Consider the following 19,051-nt stretch of genomic DNA (forward strand, 5'->3'; position numbering starts at 1 on the left):
TGTTCCATCTTGTATTATTGGGATGTCATTCATTGTGTTATATTTTGAAATATGCCATGAGAATGATAAAACTCGTAGCATAATTCCATGCTATACTATGTGGCTAAGTTGTATTTGGTTCATTATTTAAAGGTATTTCACTGTTTTCGGAACATCAAAATCCCCGCAAAAATGATAGAATGTATAATTTTAAGCTACACGATCAGAAAACTCGCAGCAGGACACTGGCTTGCCATATGAATTGAACCAATGTACACTATTGCTAAAATACAATATGTTTCTATAAATTGTTTAACTATGATAACGTATGTTGGTCTATATTTGGGGTACTGTGCTATATATAATAGTCCAGTAGTATGCTGTATTGTATGAAGAAACTTGTGAGATATGATACGCGGTTTACTGTGCAAGTCCTGTCTGAACAGGCAAAATTAACGCGAGGAAAGATGGAGGAAATAGTGAAGCTATTATGCAAGGGTGGATTAGAAATGTATGATCTAAGTTACAACCATTGATGTAATGTATGTGTACGATCAAAGTTACAACTGTTGACGTAATGTGTGTTTAAAGAGTGAAAATATGACAGAATAATGAAGCACATCGCTAATTATCACAATAATTAGATTGACTACTGTTTGAAAGACCGTGCGCGGAAGCCGAGATGTCGGTGAAACGAAAGAAAAATGCCGAAATCAGTAAAATTCATCTTCGTGAAAATTTATCGAGGAAAAGTTGGAGAAGTGGGCCACGTTTTAGTGTTTTGTTGAAGATGCATAAGTTTTACTTATTGATCATTTTTTATTGTCCGACCTATATGCACTTAATGACTCGTACATGTTCTTTAATCGTGGCATGTGGGATGACGGTACGTTCGACAAATCATAAGCACTGTACAACTTTGTTTGTTAGTACATATTCATGAAACGAAAACATATTGGCAGCATATTAATTTTTGATCTAGCATTCTGTTTGTAATTTGCACATTTTAGCATATTACTAATATTTACCTCCCCGTCCCGTTTATTTGCGTTGGTCCAGGTTTGTTCGGCTAGTGGTTTATGACTTTTTCTTTCGAAATTATAGCTTAGGGAATTAATGAGTGACATAACTGACATAATCTTTGTGACTAGTTTGACGATATTTGAGAGATTGAGTTCTACAGCTGCTCAAGCTCTTCTTTCATCACTCCAAGCACGCCTACTCATATGCTTTGTCGGCCTATTAAATAATAAGGCTTGAGTTTTAATATTTCATTGAGGGCCCATTTGTTCTAAAAAGGATAACTACTGAACTAGCAGTTTACATGGCCCCAGGGTCTGGTTACTACGTTGAGCTCTCAGAGCTTTGCGTTCGCAAATAGGTTTTCACTCCATGCAGCCGGTAGACATGCACGCCATAAAGCGCCGAGCAACGCAGCGCTCAAGGAACGCAGGCAGAAATTATTTTCTACTTGGCTGATCTCGTACATCGGGTTGTCGATGTTTAAAAATAATGACAGTCTGGTCTCTAGCGGTCTAAAAATAACTCTAGAAACGAGAGCAACGCGGCTGCAATAAGAAGTGTTTCGTACTTACAAGAGAAAAATATCAACGATTGAAACCTCTGTTGCCAGGAAATGTGTTTTATTTTCACCGAGGCGAGAAGGTATTAAAAAGAAATTATTTCCAGACAGAGCTGTTTTATCAATTTATTGTTTTTGTGAAGATTTATTATGCATGCCGTGGCATAAACGATTGTATCAATCAATGCCGATACATGTTTGATGAGATAGGTAAACCGTAAGTTCGAATACCCGTCCATTCCGATTCTTGATTTGTGATTTAATGACGTCAATCTGACGTCGGATTATACATTCGTAATAACAGGCTTATTCCCCCCCCCACCCCCCCTGAAAAAGATTGAAGACACGAAGACCATTGGTTCATCGACTTCAAAGTGCAAATCAGACACTTTGCACGTTGTATTGACGCTCACGGAAGGACACTAACCGGCCATCCGAAGGGCTTACCGCCAGGTGGCGCTAGCACCAAGGCCACTGCATGGAATGCAGATAAACGGAAAAGCGCATGTTTTCCAAGTGCAACTACATCAAAAAGTACCGTTCAAAAGAGTGTATACATATATATATATATATATATATATATATATATATATATATATATATATATATATATATATATATATTATATGTAAAAATATATATGTGAATACATATACACATATTTATATACTTGCCTTCTTACAGTTGCGCAAAACACGGTGACCCTCCCTCTAAAAGTTACCATTACTGACCCTTTAACCTGCACTAACCATGCTTCTATCCAATATCATAGAATAATACAAACAACTATGATTGTAACTTGTGTTACACTTTGACAAAATGTTGACTAAAGTTTTCTGATAAAAGCACATATTGTGTGAGCATTGCCAAATGATTTTGAATCACATTGGTGCAAGCTTTACTTATAGCCTAACCACTGTCAGAAGTGTAGAGTGTGCATCAAGTACAGCCAGAAATCAGTTCTGGGATTAGATGATGCAGTTTGGTACTCTTGCCTTTGATACTTGATAGCTTGGGGGATTGAGCATCTAAAAGCATTGGAAGTAGTCTAGAACCTCTCCTTGGCTAGGGTGTAAGCCATATTGCCATTGCGGTTGTGGGGCCGGCATGGCATACATCGTAACCCAAGAGAGTTCCTCCCGGACTGCATTTGAAGGGTATATCCCTATACAAAGAAGCTATGTATTCCCCACTCACATGCACTTGAGATGTCCTGCTTTATTATTCACAACCTGATAAACATTCGAACCATTTTCTGTTAGGTGGAAACATTTGTACATCAAAATCACATCACCTACACGTTTAGACACCAAGTTTTCACTCAAGGTCTAAAAAATCTTTGTAAGTGGTTTATCATTTTTGATGTCTCAACAACATACTACAGTTGCATTTGTGTTGTTAATGGTGTTTCAATATCATTCTTTCCATCACTCAAATAGCTAGAACGCTTACCATACAACAAATCACATAGGGGCACTCTGATAGTAGCAATGATTTTATTTAAGATTTTAGCAACTATACAGAATTAAACCAGCATCATGAGAAATTTGCAAGCTTTCAGGACAGAAACAATCTCACAATGTAATGTCAAAGGATTTTGCAATTTGTTGCAAGATATATAAACTTTTTTCCAATTTGTTGGCATACAATCTGCAATACCATCTCTTTGCTGTCCATTCTACTGGCTCTAAACTTGCCTGCTTTGCTTCACAAGTACCAGCATCAGTTTTGTAATCTACCTGATGGCAGAAAGTCAATCTTATCAGTGACTTGACAGAAAACAGCTGTTGTGCTTATCATTATAAATAATTCCAACCAACAAATTGAGTGGATTAAAATCAAATGTAAGGATGTTATGGCCCTTTCCCCTTATTGGTGTTCCTTGTCTGTCCAGAGATTTGGCTGTCCTTGTCTCTCTAGGGAGTCCAAGTCCAGGCAAAGACAATGACAAATAGAAGGAAACAGAACGGAGGAAGTGGGAAAGCCAATCCTTTAATTTGATTTTAATCAGATTGCAACCAAGACAGCCCAGAACACTAATAGGCTTCAATTCTATTAAGAGTGATTTGCACGATGACACAATCATATCTCTACACATTGGATCAAAATCTTACAAAATACAAGTTCAGTAGTATTTGTGATAGCACAGTAAAAAAATCCACAGGGGAGGACCTTGATTAGTGCAGAAATGGCAGTGGTTGAAAAGACAATATAGAATGCCTGTACATACATCTCACACATACACACAAATGACATGAAAAATTCCACATGGCAGTGTGGTTATACTGGTTGAGGTTGATAGGTGGCAAAAATTAAACAAGTTTACACAAAAACGTTTATTTGCCTCAATAGAAACTAATCCTAGTAATACAAACTTAAACTTGATAGATACAATTTTCAATCTCTTTGTCAGTTTTTTTCTTTCTTCTAATCGCAGGACAGGAATATACCATAAACTTTTATAACTATCATCTAAGTAAAAATTTTTTACAGCAAACAGCAGAAAAACATATTTTACGAAATATATCAAATTGAAATTTTGACAACAGAACATGATTGAATTTCATGATGTTTTGGAATGCTGGTAATATTGTACCTGTGAATGAAGAGACTATGCTTGCAAGTCAAACTGTCTCTCCTTTCTTTTTAAATACCATGTAAGGCTCCCTTGGGATGTTTATACATTTTAATTTCAATACATTCTCTTTAATGTAATTCTAACAGAATGATTCTAAATAAAACACACTCAGTGAATCTGGAGAATAATGGGGACAATCTTGCCTTAGTTTGGAAAAGCTACATGTCTTAAGGGGTCTTTCATAAAATTAGAAACGTACCCTTATAGGCTAATGTTGAATTGAACTATGGCCAAGCAAGAACCCAGTATTCTTCGAATTCGGATGTGCTTCATGTTTGGAAACGGTCGCCAAATTCAAAATCTTTTGGGGTCACAACAGAACAAAGTAAATGAAATCAACAAATTCAATATTAATAACACAAAATGCTTGCGTGAATTATGTAGTTGCCTATTACCCTGTACACAGTTCAAACCAAAGCAATGAAAGCAATGGGACTTGACCAAATAATTGCAGTATTATGACAATTAATTTACGTGCTGTCCATCCGAGTGGTCAGGAAGAAGTACATCGCCCTCACAGTCTGAAGTCTGTAGATGAAGCAATAACTGCTGGATACACTCAATTTGTCTGAATTGGTATGGAGTATTCAATCCCCTGCCCCTTCCCTGGTCACATTCTATTTTAGTCTCCTTGTAAGAGTTCAGAAGCTGTTACCCCATTCCCTGTTCACAGGTCCAAAATCACCATTGATAATAATAGGTTTGGGTCAAACCATGGTGGTGAAAGGGTTGAAACCACTACGTCAGTCTGATAGTATCACCATATCGGACTATTTTTTCTTCATCTTCCAGCATTTTCACAGCTTCATCATATACATCCCTTGGTATAAGCTGTGTGGATAAGGAAAAGATAAATTTAAAAATAACTTCATAGTACTAGCAGTATGATACTAAGATATGACAGGTATTTGTAACTTTTTTCACATCCTCTTTCACAAAAACAAAGGTAAACAACAAAACCATTAGTACAGGGATTAACTTACTCATAAAAACCAAAATAATTCTGATGTGTTTGCTAGAGACTTTGGGAGTAGTGTAACGGTTGATAACTCTGTGAGACATACTATTATACATGTATTTTTGTCAAAATTTTTGGACTTTTCTTTGTTTCCTAGTTCAGTTGCAATCCATTTTGTTGGTTGAAATTCATACATAATACTTTGAATCTTCACTGAAAACTATTTTATATTTAAAGATCAAATTTATTTGCTGAAAGATATTTATCTTAATGTTTGGAAATAAAAATATAGTGAATTCCCTTACCATGTCAGACTGGTCTCTCAGTTCAACCAGGGTCTTGGAAGCACTTAGTCGTCTTGGCTTGCCTTTGGTCTCAATGAACTTCCACAGAGCCTGCGCAATTTCCTGGCGTTGTTTGCGAGCACTACTGCTGAGACCTGTGGCCAAGATGTCAATGTTGATGGTGCCATCACGTGGATCAACAGCTGACTGCTTCATGGCCTCCGTATGCAATCTGTGATTGAATGGAAGACAAATAACCGTGTTAAACAGAGCTCTGAATTTCATGAGTCAATCTCAACATGTAAAATAAATATCAATTTGCATTTATTTTCTTAATTCAGCTCAATGTCCCAAAGGAATAAATTTGATTGGGATTGGCATAAATTTGTTATTTCTGAGACAATCACTTATATCACATGATCTTAGCAATACCTTTCTACCTGTCATGTTTATTTCCCATGAATTTCATGGGAAAGTGACATAAACATTTGATAAACTTCCTGAAATCCTTGCTAAGTTGATGACGTGAGCCAAGGTTTCACTTTTGGTTCATGGTGGACAGCTCATTAGGATTTTGTTTGACAGTCAGTGGACTGGAACCACACTTTGCCCACACTAATAAATTCATCATTTGTGTGGGCCAGTTTATACTACTGCAGATCTATGCTAAAACTGAAAACAGGACTACCACAGTAGGCTGGAGGACCACTTAACACACTTATCTCAAGAAAGCTGGTCCTCAGACCACTACAAAGTGAATGACAACATTTGCTCACTCCTGATGCCGAGCTTTTGTTGTGAAACTTTAAGAAACTTTACTCAAACAGCTTACAGAGGTCAATCATTGCATCACAATAACAAACTTGAATGAAACTGAAAATGTAGAGAAGAATTTAAAAGAAAGACATGCCAATACACCCTCAAGTCGTAAACTTTCAGTAATGTACCAGGGTTAGAACTGCAAGAAGTTCTTGTGCTTCTATTTCTATTCTGTCCTTACCTTCTAGCTTCCTCCACATCGATGATTTCAACCACATTGGAGAATCTCATCCTAGCATGGGCTTCAGCAAGTCGTATCAATGACTCTAGCTGTCTTGGATAGGCAGATACCATTCCCCTTGCACTGCCAATTTTACGCATCTCCACATATGCAGAGATAAACGCCTGACTGGCCTCTTCACTCAGTTTTGGATGGATGTACTGACGCGCATAGCCGATGTAGTCCTTCATGACACTCATGTCCTGTAATATTTGAAGTGGTGTATTAAAGTATATGTATGCAACTTGCCCTTAGTTACACCACATTAGTCAAGACTTTGATGTATACTGACATTGTAACATAAAGTTTGACAAAGCAGTAAAGAATTAGTATTTCTCACAAATCACTCTTTATGACCCTTCTCAACGACATATGAATGTCTTGGAAGGAAAGAACTGTTTTGTACTCTTTCACTTTTGAAATATCCACGCCAGGATTCAGCTGCTTTGAATGTCTTAAATTTTGAGTAATTTTCCTTGCCATCTTGTACATTAGATAGGTTTAGATAAAACTCAAGGTGACAAATAGAGAAACTTGCTTGGAATCCATTTACTACTGAGAGAGCACACTGAAGGAACATCAAAATCTTGTAGTAGTCTTACCATATATTCTTCTTCACTTTCTTCCTGACTTCTGTGGTAGAGAGATACCAAGTGGTTGGCAAGGCGACGATCATACAGTTCATCTTGTGGATCCAGTATCAAGAAAATTAAATCAAATCTGTTGAGGAAGAGATAAAGAGATGCATCACATTTTTAGCTCCCATAGCCGTATGTATATATGGCAATGGAAGCTATTCTTATAGGCTAGGGAAATGTCTGTATGTATGTATGTCTGTATGTCTGTATGTCTGTGTGTCTGTATGTCTGTATGTCTGTGTGTCTGTGTGTCTGTATGTCTGTATGTCTGTCCGTCAACATCAAAACTCCAAAACCGCTGTACATTTCATCTTGATATTTGGTGTGTACATGGATGATGGGCTGTAGATGAGATTTTGTTCAAATGAAGTTGTCATTGCCAAAAATATGCAAATTAAGTGAAAAAAATGTAAAAACAGTCAAAATTGAAAAAACTCAATAACCACTGAGCAGATTACATGAAAAATTAGCATGTAAGTACTTTGGGCTGACATGAAATGATTGTGCACATCTTGGGTCAGTATCTTGGACTTGCTATTTTTCATGAATTTTTTTGTAATTTTCTCCCATTTTTGGTCAAAAAATCTCCTGCTCTGAAACCACAAGTCCGATTGATTTGAAACTTGGTATGGAAGTGCATAGGAGTGACCTTTCCCAAATTTGGGCAAATCGTGGTGAAATTTGCATATTTTTAGTTCACACGTCCATAGACTCCCATGTATAAGGCAGATCTCCATAGACTCCCATGTATAAGGCCACGAAAAATAAAAATTTAGTTTCTCATTGTATTCATATTGCAAAAAGGATGCAGTGACACAATTTTTAGTCCCCACGGATGAAGTCCAGTGAGCTTATAGATTGGGTCATGTCTGTCTGTTCGTCCATCCGTGAGTCCATTCGTTTACGCAGATATCTCAGATATTTTGACAAAATGTCATGTGACCTTGATGACCTTTGATCTCAAATATACATATTTGTCCATAACTCAGTAACCACAAGTGCTACACCCTTCATATATGGTATGATGAGACAGCTTATGACGCCACATATTGTACCTCATTAATTATGCGCATATCTAATTTTGAGCGAGCCAATAGAGCTAGAGGTCTGATTTTTGGTATATAGGGATAACTTAGCAAAAATTTTTTTTGACAAAATGTCATGTGACCTCGGTGACCTTTGACCTCAAATATACATATTTGTCCATAACTCAGTAACCACAAGTGCTACAGCCTTCATGTATGTATACAATGCAAGATCCGAGGTACATGAATATTCCACGTTGATTAAGGGTCATTAGCATAGAATTTTAATACCGAAACAATGCTCATTAGTGTAATCTGCATATTTGAATATCATTATACCTCGCATCTTGCACTAATAGCATGTATGGTATGATTGGACACCTTATGACGCCACATATTGTACCTCATTAATTATGCGCATATCTAATTTTGAGCGAGCCAATAGAGCTAGAGGTCTGATTTTTGGTATATAGGGATAACTTAGCAAAACATTTTTTTTGACAAAATGTCATGTGACCTCGGTGACCTTTGACCTCTAATATACATATTTGTCCATAACTCAGTAACCACAAGTGCTACAGCCTTCATGTATGGTATGATGGGACACCTTATGACGCCACATATTGTACGTCATTAATTATGCGCATATCTAATTTTGAGCGAGCCAATAGAGCTAGAGGTCTGATTTTTGGTATATAGGGATAACTTAGCAAAACAATTTTTTTGACAAAATGTCACGTGACCTCGGTGACCTTTGACCTCAAATATACATATTTGTCCATAACTCAGTAACCACAAGTGCTACAGCCTTCATGTATGGTATGATGGGACACCTTGTGACGCCACATATTGTACCTCATTAATTATGCGCATATCTAATTTTGAGCGAGCCAATAGAGCTAGAGGTCTGATTTTTGGTATATAGGGATAACTTAGCAAAACAATTTTTTTGACAAAATGTCACGTGACCTCGGTGACCTTTGACCTCAAATATACATATTTGTCCATAACTCAGTAACCACAGTGCTACAGCCTCCATGTATGGTATGATGGGACAGCTTATGACGCCACATATTGTACCTCATTAATTATGCACATATCTAATTTTGAGCGAGCCAATAGAGCTAGAGGTCTGATTTTTGGTATGTAGGATAACTATAGGAGAGAAATTTTTTGACCAAATGTCATGTGACCTCGATGACCTTTTACCTAAAATATATGTTTATGTCAATAAATAAGTAACCACAAGTGCTATGTCCTTTGTATTTAGTAGGATGGGAGACCTTATGACAACACACGCTTTACCTCATTAATTATGTACAAATCTAATTCTGGGCAAGCGAATAGAACTAGAGATCTGATTTTTGGCATATAGGGATTAATTAGCAATATAATTTTTTTTTCAAAATGTCATGTGACCTCATGACCTTTGACCTTGATTATACATATATATGCATATTTCAGGAACCACAAGTTCTATACCCTCTAATTTGATAGGATATTAGACCTTAAGATGTCACATCTTGTACCTCATTTATAATGCGCATATGTATTTCTTGGCTGGCCAATACTGCTAGAGGTCTGATCTTTTTTCCCGATTTAGAACCATAACTTAGACATGCCTCATGTGTTTCAAATTGGGAACAACGACATAGACCTATGTGCCCATAGATCTCAACATATACACTCCAGTGATACTTCTTAATGACCACATTTTCCTGCCCCATCAAGACTAAACTCCTATTACAAGTGGGGACTATGTCATTGTAAATGACTTGTTGAGTTAATGGTTGTATCACAGTATTCGATATATCTAATTCTGTATTTTTTCCATTTTATATTCTGAATAATTACATTAAACATATTTCACTGTCTGCAGTACATTTCATTTAAGTATTTTCACTTCATGCACTTTATCCCTTTCACACATGTTCAAATATCTGACCAGAGAACAAACACTAAATAGTCCAGGATGGGAGCTACAGTGTCATTGACGCTATTTTTTAAGAGTTGTTGGTAAAAACCATCAGGTAATACCTATGCAATAATCAGTTACGTAAAAACTTTTTTCTCACAAATGCTGTATGTTTGACTTGTCAAAAGCACTATAGAAGATCGTGTTTGAAATTTTTTGACTTGAAACTGAAAGCATTACCTTGACAACAGGGTATGAGGTAGCTGAATGTTGTCTACTATAGTTTTCTTGGGGTTCCACTGTGAATCAACTGGATTGGCAGCAGCTAGGATAGATGTACGTGCATTCAGTGAACAGATAATGCCAGCCTTGGCAATGGACAGGGTTTGTTGTTCCTGTGGTGATGGGAATGAATGAAAAGTTACACATGTAGAAAGGCAGGACTTAGAATGCATTGTGGTGAAATGAACAATGCAAACTGATGCATATCCAATTTGTAACATACTCAGGCGTCATGTATGACTCTGTGTCCTTTCCTCAAATACTAAAAAATATATTTGGTTTCATGGAATCAATTCACATTTCATAAAGTATCTGACTTTACTGAAACTTACCATGACTTCATGGAGTACTGATCTTGTACTGTCATTCATTTTATCAAATTCATCAATACAACACACGCCATTGTCACTGAGTACCAAGGCCCCACTACAATAAAACAGAGGTCAATATCACATTTTATCAAAATTCATCAATACCGCAGACTCTATTGTCACTGAGAACCAATGCACTACCACAATAGAACAGAGGTCAATATCACATTTTATCAAACTCATCACTACATCAGACACAATTGTAACTGAGAACCAAAGCACCACTACAATAGAACAGAGGCCGATATCACACCTTATCAGACTCATCAATACAACAGACACCTTTGTCATCAAGAATCAATGCACCACACTCACAATGAAAACAACCTCCTATATAGGATGCATTTGGCTTCCATACTGGGTGTGTCAAATGCCTGTCAGTAGTTTAAATATTTTAGTTTCTATTATTGATTTAGAAAATTGCATACTTAGATTGACTTTTAATCTTTTGAATCTGTACCATTTTTGGAATGTTCACACATAAAATGTACATGGTAAAACATCACTGAAGAGCAATTCTTTGAATAGGAAAACTGATGAAACACATACAGATGAGAATATGCTGGACATGTACCTATGCCAACAAAACCCTATAGGATCTAAGCAATGTGAGCTAAAAAGACAAACTTACGTTTGTAGTACCAACTGTCTAGTTTCTGGATCTTTTGTAACATAGGCAGTAAGACCAACAGCACTTGATCCTTTTCCAGATGTATACTGACCGCGTGGGACTAGATTGTGGACGTACTGTAGTAACTGTGATTTGCTTGTACCTGGGTCTCCACACAGCAAGATGTTGATCTCAGATCTGTGAAAACAGCCGTTGTAAGTTACAAGTTGTACAAAGTTTACCACCATCAGGAACTCAATGTATTTGATGACAGATGTTATTCAGACACACTGGAATTAATCACAATGTACCATCATGAACAAATTCATTTTTCATCTGTAGAGATGAAATATGTGACATATGCAAAATACAAACATGTTGTGAACGCATAAACAGTTACAAATTATGGCATTCATACACCGACCTTTGCAACAAGTGTAAACCCTCTTGGCACGATAAAAATGTACTAAGATTTCATTCAAATAATTTTTCCCATGTATTTCAACAATATCCAAACGTCAAATACCTGAAATTGCCTCTGCCAGCGTGGGTAAAGTCTTTCTTTGTTCCTCCAAACAACTGACACAAGATTCCTTTTTTGATGTCTTCATTTTCATAGATACTGGGAGCTGTGAAGTGAAGGATAAAGTATTAAACATGTATTTTCATCCTTTTTGGCCCAGTGCAGTGTTAAGCCAACAGTCAGGAACTTGGGTGCATGATTTGGAGACTTCATAGAATTTCTGGGGTGTCTTCTAATATGAATAATATGCATGAGTTGATATACCACAGGTACTATGGCTGGACAAATGTAACATTACTGTTGCAAGTACAACACTGGACTGTATCAGTTTATGTGATAATTTATTACCTTCCAATGACCACATTACTCCCTTTTCTCCAACATGACTCAATATATTGACTCCCAGAAGACCCTTTGTTTCAACATTTGTTCTTCTACATTTTATTTAATTTTGCTTCAAGATGTGAAAGCGTAACCACTGAATATGAAACTTCAAAGCTTTTCACATGGTCTTTACCACATTTCACTTTTATGCATAAATCCTCGCTACTTTACCTAAGGCCCTTGCAAGACGGTTGTAGATGTCAGACTTCTTTGATAATTCTCTTAGAAATTCTTTCCTCTCTTCTGTCATAGTGGGTCCATCCTCCCTAGGAGAGAAAGTTTGTGTTTCAGATGTGTACAATACATAACACCCTGACTTATTGGTACATTCAACCTTCCATAGACTAGTCTATAAAACCTACTTTTAACTTGTTCTGTGTTGTTTTGTGAATTCCGTTGCTTATTTTGTCCTTGTTGTTGTTTCTTGTTTTACTTTGTTCTTTGTATTTTATTTGGTTTTATCTTTTTGTAAAGTTGATTTTTATGGTGCCTGTACATGGGCCTGTCAACCTATTGCTTTACCACAATAAATAAATAAATAAATAAATAAATAAACAAACAGACAGACAGACAAACAAACAAATAAATATTTGGAGTTTTACAACTTGAAGTCAAATCTCATCATGACTTTGTTAGTGGAGATATGAAGCAAGATACTGGAATAGTGAACAGCAGAAAGTAAAACTGGTGATGTGTTACAACAAATAACTTCAGACAAAAGTACTATGAAATGGCTATGTGGTTATTGTAGAAAGTCATTTATGGTGACTTGGTCAAATTGAGTAATATAAGGACTAGTAATTCGCTTTTTGGAGAAATCATTAACTAAAAGACAGACAAGAAGTAAAGGCTTACTCATTGTCTCCTTGCTCATGTAACTTATCAACGAATGTCTTGCGGAAATGGACCACATCGATGTAAGTCTTGTAAACAGCTTTGACGTTTCGTTGACGTGGATTGACTCGCAGTGGGGTAGCACGGTAGATGCCTGTGATGTTGATGCGGTCGCCAGGTTGCACGCTATCCACAAGGTCATTGTGAGCGTAAAGCAGGACAGTGTGCGGTGTCTGGCCAGGTGGCATGTCCTCTGCAGAAAGCAAATCAAATTTTCAAAGCATGGTCATACAGAGTTGTCGGACTGGGTATGGTTGTCCTGCTTTCTAGCTTGTGTTATAACTTGTGAAGAATGTTAAACTGCACAATCATTTAGTCAAATTTTCATATGGATCAATTCCTGTTGACCTGTCAGACTTAAAACTTTTTATGAAAAAGATCTTGATATCGTTGAGTTCTTTCAGCATCAGTAATTCTTTGTGTGTTCTTCCTAACTAGTAGATCTGTGTACAGAGTGTATTTTGACAGAAACATAACACATCAAATTCAAATTTACATCACAAGATTAACATGAAGCAATGTGTGCATTATCACAAGCTCAGGTAACATCAAGCAGTAGTTGACTGTTTTAAAACTGAGCTGCAGAGTACAGATATTTTATGAAAAGATTGCAATCCAGACTTCATAGTGGTATCAACTGTTTGGCATGTTTTACCTGGTGCTTCTTGTATCTTTATCATTTGTTTATCCGTGAACTGTGATCTATTGTGAATCAACCCCATACTGTGCTGCGTAGAACAGTTGCGACACACTGTTGGCTCTGCAATTCGTCCGCGATCAATTTCGACTGTGGTGCTGTACGAACAGACGTAGCACCGGAAGAAAGCCTCTCGCATTTCAGGCATCAGCTGGGAGGTTCTGATCACCATACCACTAATAGTGATCAGCTGATCAATATCTGGCAAGCAAGAATGAAAAATGTGATGAAAAATCAGCAATGCTAGTATGAAGTGAAACTTTATTCTTAACAACTTGCAGAACTTTGTGTCTGAAAATTTTTAGAGATGAAATATGGTAGTACATAAAAAGTTTCAATTTTGGATTCACTGTCATGAGGATCTCAGAAATGACAATTTACAATTACTGTATTAGTATTTCATCATTTCATTTTATTAATCATGTGAGTATACAAACTACCTGAAAGCAGTGATATGGAGTTAAAAATAGCACTACTTACCTTCTGGATTAAGTGATCTCATATTTTTTGTCTTGTCGGCGTTGTACGTGCGGACCTGAATTTGGTGTTCTAACTGAACATCTGGAAACTGTTCATAGAACATTTCATTGACTGCCATGTCAAAGGTCGGAATGACTTCTTGTGGATAGCAGACCAACTGACGATACACATCAGCATCAAACTGCTTTAGATGCTCACAGCTTATGTTCAGGAATGGCAACTCTAGTTGACTTATCTGCAATTAATGACAAAAGATGTTAACTGGAGTGAAGATTTCACAACTTTTTGGAACAGTTTTGACGTTTTTGTATGGCATGACAAATTCAATAATTTGGATCATTGAGGTGACTGCTTTTCATTACACATAATAACCAGGTAAATACAACTGACTGACTAATTTTCAGGATTCTTATGCTTTAAACACAATTGCTGAATCGAGTTGGTAAAGTGGTTGAAATATGTGGTATTTCACTAGTATGCCAGCAATGCATTTACATGTTGTCTTAGACAGCTAAATACTAAGTATTTCAACATTTTCAAAGAAGACAATAGTAAAATTGCAATTTGTCTCGTAGAGACATTAGTGGATGGCCTTTAATTGCCACCAACTTGCCTCTTACAGTGGCCAATACCTCCCCTTCCTTCCACCAAGACAAATATAAAACCACTACATTCAAAATAGTTTGCCAGGGATAGGATAGATATCTTACCTCCTCCAACTTCTGCAAGTAGATAGGTTGCTTTGGATCGTAGCCAGCAGTCTCATCAACTTCAGGATCAATGAAAGTCTGGATGAACTTTCTGAATTTCTCCTTGGTATGGCTGACCACTACATCTGTACCCCAGATGACAAGCTGTGGCCCTGATGGTTGATCACTGGTCACAGCACCAGATGGTTCTGTTGGCTCAACTCCACCCTGTGTAAATGGCAATAGAGAAAGCTTTGACTTAAACAAATTGGACGTTGTCACATCAGGACACTGAAATAGTCCTTTCTGTTCTCTAAGAACTTATTACCATGGCATGCAGTCATTTTGATGCACTTTACAGCTTATAGTAATACAGCATTCAGCCAATCCAAATCACCTTACAAGGTTCTATTGGCCCAACTGGTATGTCTGGGCAAATGGATGGCTTATACAGCTAAAAGGTAATACGGCTGTTTCTACAATGCTCTTTGACAAGGGAATTTGAGAGCATGTTTTGAAAACTTTGACCTCTCACTGTACAGTCAACGAGAGTAACTTACGGATGGCTCTGATCCAACATTGACTTGACGCATCTTGCGATCACTTCTGATGTCACTCCTTGGCCTGATTGGAGTACCTGCACCACTGTCAAAATGTCAAGGAATTGTACAGATTGATAGCTGTAACGATGAAAAATACACCACTACGAAAGAACATATCATGCTGTATTTCTGCATCATATAAAATTGACAAAATCTTATCTACGTGCATATGAACTAAGTCACTCTGAAAATATTTCACAAAAGGTTGTAAAATGTGGAGTATAGACTCTTGTACACAGAAATGTAGGTGTGTATTAAACATTTGTAATTAAAAGATTCTCGTGCCAAGAAACAAGATATTCAGGTGTAGAATCATCTTGAATTACGCTAGGTGTGATGTAAAGGATACCCATGTCTGCCTGGAGTACCTCCAATACGGGAACTTGGAGTACCATAGTTCAGTGGAGAGCTCAAATCAATTTCACTATTACCTGTGAAAACAGAAAACACAGTTTGACATCTGTTAAGTTTCAAGTATGTCTGTTTCTACTCCTGTGATGTAATTCCACCTATCACACTTCATTCAGAATTTTTACATCCCTTTTTATGGTCTGAATGACTACACCACTGTTAGCAAAGGGTGAATAGTGACACTGTTCAGTTTCAACAAGTAACAAATCTTATCACATGTGATTATTAAGAGGAAATTATGGGCCGGAATTCTATCTTTGCTTTCCATTCCAGTTAACTGAAGCAGTATTTTTAACAATGTTATCAGACTGGCTGGAAATGGAACATGGACAGCAAATAACATTGAAAGCATATGCACAAAATATTGGAAAGAGTTTTATTCCATGGCAAATGACTATAAAATTTCAGGGTCAAGGTTGATCAGTGCTAAAAGCCACATAGTTGCATTACGAGAGAGAAATGGGTAGGAGGCTGCTTTTAACACACAGACAACAATGCTACTTAACAACAGCAATGATAACATCTTACCAACTCTTGATGCAGCTGGGCTTGAGAACAGAGATGTATCGTGTACATTCTGACCAGTGGGTGGTGAAGACGGCAAAGGCGCTAGTCCTGGTGAGGAGTCGATACGTCTGCCTGGCTGAGAAGACGGTGAGGACACATCACCATGTCTACCCTTTCTTGATGCTGCAATAGTAAACATAATTTTAATGATTATATGATGGGACTACAAAATGCAGATTCTTTAAAAATTTTGGGAATTACACAATGACAACAAATCCTTTCAGGAACTATTGGTGTTACTGTTTGTTGTTCTGGGCTTGAACTTGTCACATTTTTTGAGATGTCAAGTAGAAAGAATGATTACAAATCAATTTCTTTTGAGACTCTGAACTAAAATATACATTTGACAAAGCTGCATAATTTAAATGAGATTGTGAAACCACTCACGAGTTGCATCTTTTCGTGTTGACCCTTTTCCAGCTGGAGTACCATTCTGTAACTTTGGTGTTCCATTTGCAACCGGTGGAGCATTCTTGCCACTGGGTGTGCCATTTTCTGCTCTTCCTTTCTTGCTTGGTGTGCTATCACGACTGGTGTCTTCAACTCTGCCTCTTTTACTTCTACGTGGTGTTCTTGTTGGTGATGACATGATAGCTCCTTAACCTACAACTGGGTAGAAAACAAACCATCATTAATGAAATAAAATGCCTTGTAAAATGGAGATATTAATATCAAAAATTTTCATAGTGCATACAGCAATTTGTCTTCAAAAATTCAAGGAAAGGGTCATTTTTAAATAATAACAATTATTTTAGTTGATGCAAAATTGGAGAGGAGTTGTTGTAGGCAATCTACCCTCTTACTCACAAACTCATTTCAACATTTCAGGAATATCTTTGTGTACCGGTGTGTGTAACATATACAAATTTCTTCCATCACAAACTCTCTTCAATGGCAAATCAATGTTGCTTAGTTTTCTATAAACTGTGGCATGCAGTAAAATTTTCTGCCAAATATTTGCCATAAAGCATTCCCTCTAGAGTAAAGTAAATATATTTGAAGTTTTTATGGTTATTCATCACAATAAATCTGCAATGTTCTCTGGTGCCAGGATAATATCTATAATAATAGCTAAATTTTGTTCTGTTAACTGGCACAACAATATAGCCACAAAATGGAATGACTCTAACAGTACTTAAGAAAAGTATACAGGATCTTTGGCGCAAGTGGAATGTATTCCTTCAAGACTCTAGTAGTTTGTGGGTTGCAGTGACCTCTAACCTATCTATCCTCCTACAACGCCTTTTAACCTGAAAATATGATACCCTAAAGTAGTATTAATTTGCAAAATCGTGCATCAAAAGTTTCTTTTTTCATCGTGGATGAGGCTCAGCTACCCAAGTAAACTGATACAAACGTTTTTTTATGCCGATATTTTGATTGACCCTACATGACACCATCGAAACAGCTGGCGGTGCTGACAGTTAAAGAAATGCCTGTGGCTGGTACAAAACTTTGTGCAAATTTCTCCCGAATGAGTCTCTGGTTCTGGAAATGTACTTGATTGAAAACTTGCCATAATTTTGATAATGATTCTAATGCTGTTACAAAGACTTGAACAACGATAGTTCATCCAATTTCAGACCGGTACATAAATATCACACACTCTGGACATTTTCATCATGTGAGAGACTGTCTTCCGACGTTCCGTAGGGTTTATGGCTTCAATGTTGTAAACACACTGCACAAAATCCTACTTCCGACTTTTTGTAAACGGTATACATACGCAGAAAAGAACAATGAAAAATTGTCAATGTGCATGACATTATGATTCACAGAGGACTTAAAAATATAGAAGAATATCAAAATTCAGACGTATGTGCCTTTTGACAACATTCCACCAGTGAAAATAGATATACATCACATGGCGTATGCATTGTTGTTGTCCTTCTACTAGTTAAAGTTTTACATAGTATTTTGGTCAACTGCATATCCTATATGCCGATTTTAACTCCAATTATTCACTCCTTTTTAAATTGAATGGCGGGAGGACTGTAACTAACACCTACTTAACGGTTACCTATGATCATTTCTTAGATATATTTATTTTGCCGCGAAAACCTTTGTTTGAAAACCGATAAAGCGGAGTTTTCAACTGTGTCTGTCACCATCACCCGCGCTAGAGTACAGACTCAATTGACGGAAAAATCTCGTCCTGTAGAACTTTTCGAAAAACTAACATCGCATCAAGTATACAATTTCAACTATGCCCAGCATAAATGCGACGTATTCTCACTTACCAGTAAATGCTGAGTCCAGAAATGTCGATCTCAAACGTGACAGACAGTGCATGAAACTCGATAGCAAAAGGAACACAAAAGTGCATCACGTGTTGAAAAGCGCGCGAAATTTCCTCGGCCCTTTAATTATTATTGTTTTCTCACCAGTCACAGATTCAATACTGTTTTCATATGTTTTGTTTTCAAAAATAGTGTATCGAAGACAAGTCTGTTTCCATTTTCATTAAAAATAAAATAGCGATA

At 36.9% G+C, this 19,051-nt stretch overlaps 1 protein-coding gene across 2 annotated transcripts; it reads right to left on the reverse strand.

Moving 5' to 3' along the window:
* Positions 1-3,043: 3,043 nt before the first annotated feature.
* Positions 3,044-18,948, reverse strand: LOC139147255 (DNA replication licensing factor mcm4-A-like). 2 transcript variants are annotated; one of them, XM_070718283.1, is made up of 18 exons: positions 18,809-18,948; positions 16,956-17,177; positions 16,530-16,691; positions 15,940-16,021; positions 15,549-15,633; positions 15,010-15,216; positions 14,300-14,534; positions 13,778-14,020; positions 13,084-13,315; positions 12,400-12,494; positions 11,848-11,950; positions 11,343-11,519; positions 10,673-10,766; positions 10,299-10,453; positions 7,083-7,200; positions 6,442-6,683; positions 5,463-5,673; positions 3,044-5,030 (listed from the first exon to the last, which is right to left on the reverse strand). In XM_070718283.1, exons 2-18 carry the CDS (start codon positions 17,155-17,157, stop codon positions 4,938-4,940), a joined length of 2,736 nt encoding a protein of 911 aa, XP_070574384.1. In that variant the 5' UTR covers positions 17,158-17,177; positions 18,809-18,948; the 3' UTR covers positions 3,044-4,937. The 2 variants fall into 2 exon arrangements, with proteins under 2 accessions (XP_070574384.1, XP_070574385.1); XM_070718284.1 differs by lacking the exon at positions 18,809-18,948 and adding an exon at positions 18,175-18,193.
* Positions 18,949-19,051: the final 103 nt, after the last annotated feature.

This window comes from Ptychodera flava, chromosome 13, assembly GCF_041260155.1.
Source record: "Ptychodera flava strain L36383 chromosome 13, AS_Pfla_20210202, whole genome shotgun sequence".
Taxonomy (NCBI): Eukaryota; Metazoa; Hemichordata; class Enteropneusta; family Ptychoderidae; genus Ptychodera; species Ptychodera flava.